General features: G+C 34.6%; 1 protein-coding gene across 1 annotated transcript in view; it reads right to left on the bottom strand.

Annotated features, from left to right (window-relative positions):
- The window catches only part of LOC124362005 (facilitated trehalose transporter Tret1-like), a 52,058-nt gene extending 38,739 nt beyond the window's left edge, over positions 1–13,319 (bottom strand). Inside the window, exon 1 of the mRNA XM_046816138.1 lies at positions 13,185–13,319. Coding sequence (XP_046672094.1) covers positions 13,185–13,259 — 75 coding nt within the window. The 5' untranslated portion in view covers positions 13,260–13,319. The remainder of the gene's footprint in view (positions 1–13,184) is intronic.
- Positions 13,320–14,652: the final 1,333 nt, after the last annotated feature.

The following is a 14,652-nucleotide window of genomic DNA, read 5'->3' as shown; positions in this document are numbered from 1 at the left end:
TTCAAACGTGTTAACAACGATTAATGTAAGAAAACAACAATAGCATTACAAAAGCAACAGCAAAAAAGTTCTCAAATAAAAAACAAATAATTGAAAAACAACATCCTGTATCATTGCCAAAACTTCACATAGGAAGAAAGACATTTTTTCATAGTTGGCCGCGTTGAGCTAAGCCAGATGTAGAGACCACTAGTTTCTTTGTTTGAAGTTTGTTTTTAACGATGGCAGAATTGTGAAGGAAACAGGATCACACGACACTAATCACAACAGGGTACACAATACACAACTGTGTTGTGATTGTGGGGGTCACAGGATTGCGTGGTTTGTAGTTATGTGTTAGGTTAGTTATTGACCTTTTTGTCTCACTGAACGATGGCAAATGCCCGAAACTCCTGGTTCCTTAACCCTCATTCGGCACACTGATTAATGAGGTAGAGTATGACTGAACAGACCGCAACACCCCGATGAGAAGTAACCGAAGTAATATGACGTCATGAAGTTGGCGTTACTTCACTATTGGTTCAAGACCCATAAAACTCAGAATGTGGTCCAAACATATGTTCCTAAAATTCAGCCTAATAACAAATGTTTGTAAGACTCGATACTGGCTCCTCAGTTGTCGCTGTATGCACCATTATGTCCAGTCTGATTGTATAACAACCACAAATTACTACAGTGTTCCATTATTTTTCTGATAAAGGCTGTGAATAACTCGATTCGCTCACGTTGGATCCTAAATTTTGAAGTCTAGCGATACGCGTTACATATTAGAATACCACATGATTGTACATTGTTTCCTTACAAATTTATATATTTAGTGATTTTCTGAGTTTTCGTCATGGTTTCCCATAAAAAGTTTTAAAAATCTTCACTAAAGCTAAGCCAAATCCCATGCAGTGGTATGCACTATGATCGAACTTGATATTGACTTTATAAAAATGGAGTATCATGCGAAATTTTTAAATCAGGTTATTCTCGAGATGTCGCACGGACAAACATGCAAATAGACAGATGACAGACAAACAGAAATTTATTTTTTCCCAGATTCTCAAGTAATAGGCTTCGCTAACGCTCAGCCAATAATTTAATACTTACTAAACTAAGACAATACCTGGATTAAAATATGTAGAAATCCTAGAGTTGTAGTATAATATATATTGTTTAAAAATACTCATAAATATTAATAGAGTATTAGTAGTATAAGTAGTTTAACCTTATTCAGCAAATCAAATTTGTAAGCTCATGAATTTCGCATAATTATGCATTTCACGTGCATTTGAGTACGAGGCTGATTGACTGATGCATTGTTGTTTTAACTAATTGTTATATAGTGCAACTTCCTTGAGTTTTATTAGTTAGGTTGGGTTTTGAGTGGTAACAGAATAAACAGATGCTTGAATTAAAAACTTCCTGAAGATTAAATATTTTAAAATCACCATATCCTTATTAAAGATGCAAATTGATCATTAGATGAGTGTCTTGAATTCTATAGATCAGCGAAGAACGAACTGATTTATATATTTGATATTTTTATGGAGCTTTATTTGTTATATCTGTGACACTAAGCTTGATGGTGATTCATGGCACTCAATGGGATTTGGCTGAGCGTTAACGAAAATTTATACTTTTGGTCTTATGGGTAACCATGATAGCGACGACGAGAAAACAGTTGAGTAATAAATTTATAAATAATACTTAGTACAATCATATGAAATTTCAAAATGTGTACTCCAACAAATATATCATTAATATTGATGTGTAACCTTTTATTATTTAAAAACTGATATGAAACCAATTTATTGAAGAAAAAAAATCTGAATTTTTCATGAGGCAAGATATATATATATATATAAAGATTTCATAGAAATATTGCATGCTTCATTTCTATGTAGGTGTTCTATAATGGTGAATGTCCTTCAGTGGGATTTGGCTGAGCGTAATTGAAGCACATACTATTCTTCACTACTCAGTAGCCTGGAACAATTTCTATTATGTCTGCCGTGATTGTAAGAACTTCTTTTCTACATGATTGTCTGTCCGTCTCCCTGTACAAAGGACATCTCAGGGAGGAAATTGGGTACTCCTATCTTGTTCTATAGATAGTCAGGATTCGTTTGCTCTCTGCTGACTATTGCGTAACACAGTTATCTGACAGCACTGCAGCATAACGTGAGCTCGTAAGTAAGCGGACAATGCTGCAGAATAACGTGAGCTAGTAAGTAAGCGGACAATGCTGCAGAAAGCACAAGGTCGCTGGGAGTTAGTATGCTGAGACAGCGAGACTGTACGTACCCGTGGGTGTATTACATACGTCTACTTCGTGCACTCCGGCTTATTACGACACCAGCGGGTGTTTCCCAACTATAGTTCAGTGCGGCAGCGTCTGGTAGCACTTTCAGTTCAGGACTTGGAAACGGAATGACGAAAGGTCCTTTTAGGTGTTGGCTTTACTGGAGGCGATCACGATTGTAACCACATAAGAACAATACTCAACTTCAAACACCTGTATACCCTCAATCTTTTACGCCTTAATACACAACGTAATAGCTTTTTTGTCCATCAGGGGAGGAAGTCTCGATATCTTCACCCTGGAAGATAAATTTAACCTCACAGGTAGACCGAGCATGAAGCCGTGTGCGGCAGTTCTCTAAACGGCGACGTGATTGACCTAGGGTGACCGTTCAAAGTTTTGAAAAGGAATGGTTACATATGGGAAAAAACCTCATTTTAACGATACTCGTATTATACATCCATAAGCCTTATCGATATTTTTATTTTTTGCCGAATACAATATAAAATCTTTTTCACTTTATCGCTGAAATGCTAAAAATGTACTCAGTATACGAAAAAAATAAAAAAAAAAAACTAAAATTTGTTTGGATGCTTTTTTACCATATTTTGGAAATGATACACCTTTTATCATTCTACGGCAAAAAAAGCCGTAAACGTATTAGAGGTGTAACATTGCTCTAATGGAATAAAGCTCAAGGTCACTTCACTTTTAAAACCCCAGCAGACGCGGACGATTATTGTGGTCACTATTAGACGTAGCCGCTGTTTGTGGCCGCCAGTAATTGTTCCTCCACCACTGTACCCACGTGATTGGAGTTTGTTCGGACAGTACAGTGGCGACCAGTAAGCTCTTAACAGTTTGTGGCCTCCAGTAATTGTTCCTCCACTGTACCCACGTGATTAGATTTTGGTCGGACAGTACAGTGGGTTTATTGGGCGTAGCCCAGCAGCCCCACCACCACCCCTCTCCGCGAGGCCGAAGGCCTATTTCGAGAGGCGCTGCTTTTCACGCGGACCCGTTTTATTCTTTCTCATTTTTCTCCCAGTTTTCCTTCATTTTCCTCCTACCACGTGTCCCCTACCCCAGACACCCTTTGTACCTGGATCATCGGAATTTTGCTTCTTTAATTTAGAATTTCTTTCCAATTGTTTCAATTGCTCTTTCTCATCTTTCTTTCATTCATCTTCCTTCATCATCTTCTTTCTTCTTCTTTAATTTAGTATTTTGCTTCTTTAATTTTATAATCTCTTTCAAATTGTTTCAATTGCTCCTTCTCATCTTTCCTTCATTCATCTTCCTTCATCATCTTCTTTCTCCTTCCTTCTTCCGATTCTAGTTACCATCTCTTTAAAACACTTCCTCACTTCTTAATTTTTTTACCAAATTCTCTCTCTCAAAATCCAATCTTCTTTCTTGCAATTTTCTTACTCTTAGTTCTTGTCTTTCTCTCTGTATCTTTCACAATCTTTTATAACATACCAGGCATTCTCTATCTCCCCACATCTACATCTATCTGTCTCGCTCAATCTGAACTTCATCAATTTTTCCTTGTAATTTCCATGTCCTGTCACACTTTGCACCAACCAAATAGTGATTGAGACTTATCTTCATACTTAGTCTTTCTCTTACCTCCGGGAAATATCTATATGTCTCTCTTCCCTTCTCCGTTCTCTCCCATCTTTGTTGCCACTCACCCATCACCACCTCTTTCCACTCTTTCTTCGCTCTTTCCACATCACCTCCTTCTTCTTTTACTCTTCTTGTTTCTGTTCTGATCTTAATTGTTAAATCAATCGGTATTATTCTTGCTACAACCCTTGCTGCCTCATGCGATACTGTGGAGTACCCTTTGATCGCTCTCAAGATCATCGACCTTTGCATTGATCTGATTCTTGCTAAATCTTTCTTTTTCATCTTTTCCCCCCACAGTTCGCAACCATTCAGCATTACGGGTTCAAACACACCTTTATATATAGTCATCATTTGCGAATCAGGTAGACCCTTCTCCGCCTTTAGGTGCCTTCTTATCACTCCCATCATATTTATTACTTTTTGTCTTGTCTGTGTTAAGTGCTCTTTATATCTCATTCCTTCTTCAATCACCACTCCCAGATACTTCGTCTTTGTTTCCGTTTTTATTCTTTTTCCATCTACTTCAATCACCGGTCTTCTTTCCATCTTCCCTTTCAACACAACTGCCACAGTCTTTTGTTCCGATAACATCAGTTTACCTTCTTTTAACCATTCCAAAAGTTCTCTCCATTGCTGTCTTCGTCTTTGCTTCCACCTTTTTTCCTGCTATTTCCTCTTACCAGCACAAGAGCGTCATCCGCATACACTAAGATGTTCACTCCCTCACCCAGATCAAGTTTGAGTAAGCCATCAAAAAGTACCGCCCATAGGAGCGGTCCGAGAACCGATCCCTGGGGGCACCCCTCTTCAACACCTTTCCCACCTTCGTCTTAAATTGCACGAAAACTCAGCCTTCTTCCAGAGAAATAACTTCTTATCATTCTTATTAATTTCTTGGGCAATTCCATACCCTGAGCTGTTCTATTATACTGGGCCACCACGCACCATCAAAGGCCCCCGTTATATCCATAAATACTCCTAACACTATCTTCTCCTCCGTCTCCTCAATCTCTTCTCTCAGCCTTCTCAGCATATCTTGGTCACAGTGGCGACCAGTTGGCTTAACCGTTTGTGGCCTCCAGTAATTGTTACTCCACTGTACCCACGTGATTGGATTTTTGTTCGGACAGTACAGTGGTGGCCAGTAGACTTAACCGTTTGTGGCCGCCAGTAATTCTTCCTCCACTGTACCCGCGTGATTGGATTTTGGTCGGACAGTACAGTGGCGACCAGTAGGCTTAACCGTTTGTGGCCTCCAGTAATTGTTGCTCCACTGTACCCACGTGATTGGATTTTTGTTCGGACAGTACAGTGGTGGTCACAATTGGCTAGGCCTAATTGGCTAGGCCTAATTGACGTGACAACTGTCCGTGTCTGCAATGGCTTCAAACTATTTGCAGACACAGAATCTCCGAAAACGGAACATACTAATAACCATTCGAACTGCATAACTATTGAAAACAGTTAATTTTGGCAAACGACTGTAGTGTGAATATGTTGTAGGAATATATGTATGTATACAAATGAATATATTAAAATGAAAAAAATTACCAACCACGGGTATTACTAAAAATGAATAATATAGATTTTCGATTATTACAGCTTTCTCCTGGAACTCGTATTGAATTGAAGACACATATTAGGCGTCAAAAATAATTTAAACAAGAAATTTTTTAAAATTTTATGTGTTTATTTTTAAGTTACTGAGCAGCGCAGTTTTTAATTTAAACCTAAGAATTAATGAAATGAAAATATTTAAAAACTAGCTTATCAACTTAGAATAGTTATTGTACAGACTATAAATAGAGCTTTTTTTTAATATTAGGGTTTCTAAAATATATGGACTAAAAATTAAAAAAACAAAAGAAACGTCAATTTATATGGGAGTTTTTAATACTGGAGCTTCACTGCATATTTGGATCATACATGATAATTTAGAACGCACATATGTCACCTATATTGAATGAAATACTATAACATAAGGCATTTATCCATCTCTGTTTAGTCACTGTTCAGGTCCATCCTATTTTCGACCCATTGTCTTAAATGTGGAATATATTCAATCTTGACTTGCTGGGCAGAAGAACTAGTTGAGCAAACCTGACCCAACTTTGGACTCCCACTACTGTTTTACATGACGAAGTTGATCGTGCTACGTCATTAAAATCTGTTGAATATAATTTGAGATTTGCCTAAAGCAATCTAAAGGTCAACAACTATACATTATTGATGTGATATAAAATATAATATCCAAAATGGAGCTATTCCTAGAGCTCTTTTTGGTTAGTTCTATAACAATTCAGTGGATATTCTACAGTACGCAACTGCTATTTATTTACAATAATCTTATTGTCTTTGTTATTGTCTTATTAGTTTTGATTGTATATGTAGTTAGTTAGCTAATATAATTAAAAATGTATAATTACTTTCTATTAATTGGTTAACAATAAAATATACAATTCAGTAAATAATCAAATTTCATAAATAATATGTAACGATTATGCAGTTTATCGTTGAAATAAAATTGTTTAGTAATGAATTAAACATGTAAATTTCTCTAACTTCGAAAATAAAAGTCATAGAGAGTTGGCTCTTTAGGCAATATTACTGTAGATACTGATAAAAAATTTTTTATTCTAAAATTTTAAACCGAATTCGTTCTTACAATGGTTATTCTCCTTTCTTATATTAAAAAGAAAAAAAAATGTAAATTAATATTATGTTATAGCAAATAAGAAACTCTTGAAAACAATCGTAATATAAGGAGTGTTTATAAGGGGACTTGTTAAAATTTGATCAACTAATGAAATCTTAATGAAGCGTAAGAAGGAATTTATGAAAACGTGGAGAACATAACACTTCTGTTAAGACTCAGGTATATCAAGGCAGAGAACGCAGATGTTGAGAGACTTAATTCAGTTCTAAGACAAAATAACCCCTGAGGAGTTCGGTTAACAGCTCAGCAGTGGATGAGCCTTGTTTAGGACGAATGAGAGAAGGAAGAACGCGTGATTTAGGGGGCCTTCAACTCATCAATGGATGAGATCATCCAATCAATGCCATCATTGGAGAAGGTACTGCACAACAAAACCTTAGTTTTATGATGTAAATTTGACATTTCTCACGGTTGTTATTGCACAATTTGTAAAGTAAATGATTACTAGTCTAGATATAAATACACTTCAGGCGAGCTGTACATTTCTTAAACGCTATAAACATCACGGTATTCTAAGAAGTAAATTAAATTTCCATGGACACAAAAACGACTAATCTTTCTCACTCATATTTTGAGATTTCTTATAGTTGTTCAGAATGTACTCCTACTTAGCGTGTATTGAGTGTATTACAAAAAGAAAATACTTTACATTTGGAAGTATGTATGTAAAATGTAAACTTGTATTAATATATACTGTCAAGTTTATCACCTCCAAAGCCCTCAGCAGTTACGCATATAAATAACTTTCATGAGACTTATATAAAAAAAAAAACAATTAAAATACGTTAAATTTATTTTATTTTGTACTTAATTAAGGGGTGCTTAAGGGAGCATCATGGAAAAAATATTTTCTATTTAGCTGCTCTGAACATTGACGAATATCAATATCAACTAAAACGTAGTCCTAATATTCTAAGAAACAAATATTAATCTAAGATTAGACTGAAAGAGCTATATGATGAAATTAGCCCGTCATTTAATTCCTGCCCCTACAACTATCCTAAACTCATTTAAAGTGCATGGATACGAACCAATATCACCATAAACATTACATTTGATTAATTATAAGGCATTCGTTAAGTACTTTTACAACATTATAGGAGTGGAACATCGAGAATTTTAATAGGATTCAAGGATAGAAATCGAGGACACTTATTAGTGAATTGACAAAAACTAGTTTATTGATGAATTTAGAGCTAAAATTATAGTGCAAACTGTAAAGTTTATTCTGATAAAATATAAAGTTTTTTAAATTGCAGCACAGGTTTTTAAAGAGACGATAAATAGGATTTACTGCTCTCACACTTGGCCTTGGGTAGCTCATTAGTGAATGAATCGTGATTTAAATTAGATTAATAGTTTTTGGGTCTCATTAACCTATTTTATTTTTTGTAATCACTAATAAAAACGGCAGAGCTCAGGTGCATACAGTACTGATAACTGATTGTAATAAATCTGGCCTATATGCCTTTTATGTATAGATCTTAATCAAAATAAGTACAGTAGTTTTTAAAGTTCAGTTTTTCAGTACTACAACCCCGTTCTGGGAAGGAAAGCTAGTGAAGTGATTAGAATGCTTACCATTATCCTTAAAAAAAAATATAAGCGTAAGAAATAATTTTTTTGTTCCAAAATAAATAAAACATTTGTTTTACAGCGAGAATCCAAGTGGATTATTGACTGAGGCGTGCGAGAATCGTAACCTGGATGTGAGCCGGAAAAGTGGAACGTTTTACATTACGTATCCATAAGACAATATCCGAATTTGGGAATTTGAACTACATTGTTGAAATTTTGCACAAATATCTCCGTTTATAATAAGAAAATACAGAAGGAATTTAAAGACTAGATTTAAAACAGTAATATTTACTTATTTTTATTTTTAATATTATTTGCAAACTATTAATTATATGTTTGAAAGATAATACACTGTTAATGAGCACTAGTAATTTGTATCTAAAAACTGCAACCATATAAGTCTTATAATTATCACCTCAATTATTGCTAATGATAAGTTTTAAATAATGGACTGGGAACTTACAAATTTATGTAAATTAATTGAGTTACGGTACTGCATTATACTGCATGGCGTTGACCCGAATAATGTGAATGAGAATGTCAGAGATGATGGCTACATATTTTAAGACAACGACTTAAATAACGAGTTAGAGTTAGATATAATGCAGGTTAATACCCTGCGTATGACCGTAGAACGTTTTTACCATTACCACTGATCTTGTACTGTACTGACTCATATTATTCTGTTAGGCATGACCCTCACACAAACCATTGACCCATGAGGACAAGCAGAATAAGTCTTAAAAGGGAATCGGCCTAATTAAAAAAAAACTTACTAACGGTGTTTTTCTTAGTATTATTTGTTTTAAATAATCCCAAACCTTGAGGACTATATTCAAAAAAAGATGGTTGCATCTGGAAACTCCATGGAAAGATTGAATCCACGGCTGACTTATTTAAGTTTTTTATATATCTATAAAACCGTGTGTAAACTCCAAAGTTTGATAAACCTAAAGAAGTTGTTTTACGTTTAAATAAATACGTTAAAAGTTATAATAGACAAGAATGGGATGAAAAAGTCCTGGGAAGAGTTTGAAATTGTGAATTTTTGTTCTCTTTTGTTTCTTTTTCATTAATTCGAATGCGTTATTATTTGTAGTTCATCAGAACATCAATTGTATTTTGAAAGGAATTTTTTTAACCATCTTAATTATGAATAAGAACTTCGTGACTGCGTGGATGGTGAATATAAACATCAAAACTTGAGTATTGTGACAAAGCCCAATTATTGTGACCTTGGACTAATTAAGGCAAAACACTTGGTATGTTTGGACTCATCAGATCGTTGCGACGTGTAATAGGGCTCTATGCTGGTATTCACTGCCTCAAAGTGTTGCTCTATTTTTTACCCCATGACGTAAAAACTATGCTGGTAAAGACCCTTATTGTTCCACATGTCAATTACTGTGACAGTGTACAGAGACATGGTGGTTGAGCTTTCGGACAGAGCTAAAACCTATTGCATCAGATTTATTTTTAATTTGAAACGGAGTGATCATGTAACTCCTTTTTATTAACAGATATCCGTAATGAAATTGAAAGAACTCCGTGAATACCATATCCTTATTCTTCTTCATGCTAAATGTGCAATACCTTCCTATCTATACGAAAGATATAATTTCATTTGCAACATCAGTGAACGATATATTTGCAGGGGATTATAGTCAGTCTTTCCTCCTCGTTACAGTTTCTTCAAGAAATCTTTCACTGGTACTCCTGCCGACTATGAAAACGCACTTCCCGATGACATCAAACATCGTGGCATTGCGTTCTAGTTCTCGGACAGGAGCCGCGGGAGCGGAAATGTTGCGTGGGCGCCGTGTGTGATTCGGTCAAGGTCACCGGTGGCATACTTATGGGCTAAATATGTAAATTGGTCGAACGGATGCTTTACTAATTTATGAATCAAATTTAAATAAGTATGTTGTAAGTTTACCTAATTGATTATCATGCTTTATTATCCGTAACTATACGTACTGACCTAGCATTCAATAATATTATTCCAAGTTATGCTTTACATTTATGTTGTTTTATTCAGTTATTATGTTCTTTTCTATTAGTTTCTTTAATATTATAAATTATACCGAGATTAACTGGAAGAGAGTACTTCGTAGTCATAAATTCACCTCTAATAAATCCAAGTTTCACTTCGTGTCCATTTCAATTCGAGGAGTACAGGAGACGAAAGGAATCCCTCACTCACAGGAAGGTGGACTCCATTATCCATCACACTCCATCCATCCCATTCATCCATCTTCTACTTCTTCTGATGGCAATAATGTACTCGTATGAGGTTGAAGTTAATTACGGAATATGCACAGTATGCACAATATTAATTGAAAAATCGTCCTAACATGAAAAACAACGTATGGATATTATTTGGAATACTTTAAAAATATTCGTATTTATTTAGAAAACCGCATTAGTCTTGAGCTCTAATTTTGATGATGTGAACATAAAATAAAATCTCCAGCACGGTATGGAACAGAGTAACTTGCAGCAGTAGCTGAGTTTTTGGTGTACAAGCATCGTCGCCCTGTGCCAAAAATTTATTCTAAATTACAAAAGATGACTGAAGTCAATGAACAGGAACGACACGTCTGCTATATTACTTGATTTCATTCAAGATCTACCTCTCCCCTTAATGCCAGTTTGAGAATGTTTTACCTGAGTTTAGGAGCTATAGTTTTTAATATAAGTGTTCTAAAAGATGCACACTGTGTGTTGCTTATATATACAGATGGCACAGCAAAGAAAGGACCAGGATGAGGTATAATCTTATATTTTTAATATTAAATTGAACAAATTGAACATCACATACCATAAAAAATTTGTCTGGCGGGCAAGAAGTAGCAGACTCCTTCTGACCTTGACCATAATTGATCGCTTTGAAACCATCACCAAGTACTACCCTATCCCCGACTGATGAAGATATCTTAAATTTTAAAGAATGGTGGGTATCATTATTAAAAAAAAAAAGTACTATTAGTACTGAAAAATGTCAAGCAGGCCTTTGCAACCAGCAAATACAGACATATTGATAGTAGAAAGCAAAATATGCTATGTAATGACTTCTGAGTGCATATATATAGAGCGAGGTTTTGTGTCATTCAAGATGATTAAGACAGATGTTTAGTTCCCTACTGCTAACGCATACTGAGGAAAAATTTGCAATACAAAAAATTTTGATTGTATCTTCAGTCCCGAACTATATCCTAGACCTCTATGACCATTCCAGACTAATATTTCATTCTATGAGCAAACAACGATTTAAAAATGTAATGTTTTCAATCTCGATGATATTTTATAATCCATTTTCATGTTTTTTTTACAAAAGTACTTGTAAAATATATATTATATTTGAATTGTGTTTTATTTTTGTATTATATAGTAATTAGCTTACCGTTTGAAAACTAAAAAATTGAACTATGTTAAAAAGGGATATATTCCGGGGATATAATTTAATTTTTACTTTATCATATTTTAAAATAAGAATCTTGGAATTAAACTAATCGTGATATGTGCAACAACTTTAAAGTGTATATAGCATGTATTTCTTAATTTAACTAAAAGTTTTTTGAATCGAATTTGCCGTTTTTTGAATAGTTTTCTGGTTTAACTCTTTAAGTGTAAAACATGTATTTCTTAATGTAACTAAAAGTTTTTTTGAATCGAATTTCCCGTTTTTGAATATTTTTCTGGTTGAACTCACCTAGATGTATTTCCATTCACCAGAAGTGTAATACCTAAGATTCAAAAGAGTTACTAGTTATTGCACAATTTGTTATTTCAGCAACACGAATCAGATTTTCATGAATGTTATTTGAAATTTGTGGTAATATATATTAAAAATTTCCCTACTACAAGAGAGAAGCAGCCAAGATCACCCTAGCCACCGGGGTGTGTAGGAGAGGTAATTTTCTTCTGTGTTATGTTACCAAAAATAACATATTATTGGAGAACCTGGGAAAACAACTTTTTATATAGTTTGTCATAAAAATAATGGCCTAGATAAATATACACACGAGATTAAACCATCGTAAACAAAAAGGAGTAATTAACCTGGTTTGTGGATTGCAAAAAGTTGCCTGAGCTACACGTGCGTTATAGTAATCAGTTGTTTTAAACCAAACAAAACTACTCTCAAAGGATTAACATAGGAATTTTGGAAACTGAGGGTAATGCCCTAAAGTCAGTTGTATTTCAAATCACACAATAGGCGCATCTTGAAATGTAATTTAGATGATGTTTACAGTTTGATAAACATAAATTAATTAATGTTACCCCTCGTCAACTTTCTACCCTAATGATTGTAGACTTTCTACGTTCTGAAATCCAACTGGAGACCGTAGCGTCGGTCTAGGGAAAAATTGTCTGAAGTCTTTGTGATAAATGCTTCGTGTTTTAAAGTTCTTGAAGTCTTGTTATTATAATATAATTTATATTCATTGTACCCAGTTAATTGAGCAGTAAGAGCTTTTGATTGATACCAAATATATATTTTTAAATGATAGTTTTCGATACCTAAAGTTGGTGCACAAAAATCAAGAATCTTTAAAATTACATAAACACACACACACACACACACACACACACACACACACACACACACACACACACACACACACACACATAAATAGTGACAAAATAGCCAGATACAAAAAAATCGAACCGTAAAATCGTTAAAAAGTAAGAGCTCTGTGGTGTAGTGGTGGCGCACTCACCCGCCAAGTGAGAGATCCGGGTCGAGTATATATATGTAAATGTTATATACTGTCATATATATTTTTATTTAGTATATATTTATATATATATTTATGTATTTATCTATAACACATTATTTTTTATTTAACAAAGCTCAATTTATTGTAATGCCAGAAAAAAAGCAAAACATATTTTAATCTTTGCCTTATATTTTTTTACTAACATTTTTTTAACTGAATAACCTGATGATTTTTGGCTAACCTGTGAAAGGGTGGAGCGGAATGTGGAGGGGGACTCTGCCACATTTCCCCTAGTGTCCGTGTCGGTGCTATCCATGGTGACTGGCTGATGGCGGCACTAGACTGAGTACTCCAGGCCCCCCTGGCTCACCGTGGCCTTGTCTCGACACCCGCACGTCCCGGGCCCAGCCTGGCGCTCACTGGCCCGATGCTTGCCAGCGTTGCGTCACTAATCCACGGAAACAGTTGGAGACCCTTCGCTTTTGTGGATTGAAAACTTCAAGGATGATTTAAAATCCAAAATAAACTCTTTGGCTACCTAAATAAAATTATTTTTACAATAATATGAGAACGAATAATATTATCAAAGTAAATATATATATATATATATATATATATATATAGTTTATATATATATATATATCGAAATATATTACATATTAATATATTATATATTGAAGTAGCTTTTTAACCACCTGATTCCGACCTCTAAATGTTTTCTTAGTGCAGTGAGAAATACCATAATTGTAATGATAAGATGGGACAGAAAATTTCGTGTCATTATACAGGGTGATTCATGAAGTTCTCCCCCCACTTCTACAGCACATTGTACTAGTAAAAATAATGAAAAAATGTTATATAAACATAGGTCCGAAAACGCTTCGTTAGCGAGTTACAGCTAGCGAAAGATTTCGCCTGAATTCCTGGGTAAAGAGTAAAATAAAGCCATACTGAACTTTTGGAAAGGTTAATTAAGTAAGAAATATCGTGGATTCTTATGTATTTTTACCTGATAAAGCTAATAAAATAGGTTTCAGAACTGTACATGTAGTATTTTTTGATGAGGGATTCAGGGTTAAATGCAAAAAATTGGGGCACGAAACAATGTTTTTTTAAGTTTGATGTACAATAACTTTGTTAAATTGGTAATAAATACATAAAATCAACAAACATTAATTGTAGAGAATTTAATTTCTAAGAACATTGATATAATCAAAGTCTAAAAAATAAAACAGAAATAGTACCAAAAAATCGATTTTATTCAGTATAATACATTACTAGTTTTATAAGCAAAATTAATCAGGTTGGGCCAACGTTACGCACCTTTTTATAATAGATGTTCGAAAATGAGGCCATCATTATCAATACATTTTGCAGCACGTTTGTGTATTGATTTTGTTGCGTTTCTTAATTTTTCAGGACTTCCCTGTATCTGCACAGCCGAATCTATAATACGGGCAATTAATTCATCACGAGAATTTCACTTTTGTCTTGTATACAATGTCTTTCATCCATCCCCAGATGCAATAAATCCAATGGAGGCCAATCTGGTGATCTTGGTGGCCAAGGGTGAGGCCCTCCACGACCAATCCAGTGTCCAGGAAATTGATGATTTAAGTAAGCAGAAACGGCACGTGAATAGTGGGGGAGGTGCTCCTTCATGCTGGAAGTACAAATTTTGTCTGAGATGTAAAGGAACATTCTCTAAC

This window comes from Homalodisca vitripennis, chromosome 5 (genome assembly GCF_021130785.1).
Source record: "Homalodisca vitripennis isolate AUS2020 chromosome 5, UT_GWSS_2.1, whole genome shotgun sequence".
Taxonomy (NCBI): domain Eukaryota; kingdom Metazoa; phylum Arthropoda; class Insecta; order Hemiptera; family Cicadellidae; genus Homalodisca; species Homalodisca vitripennis.
Note: the sequence above shows the minus strand (reverse complement) of the source record. Positions and strands in the feature narration are given on the sequence as shown.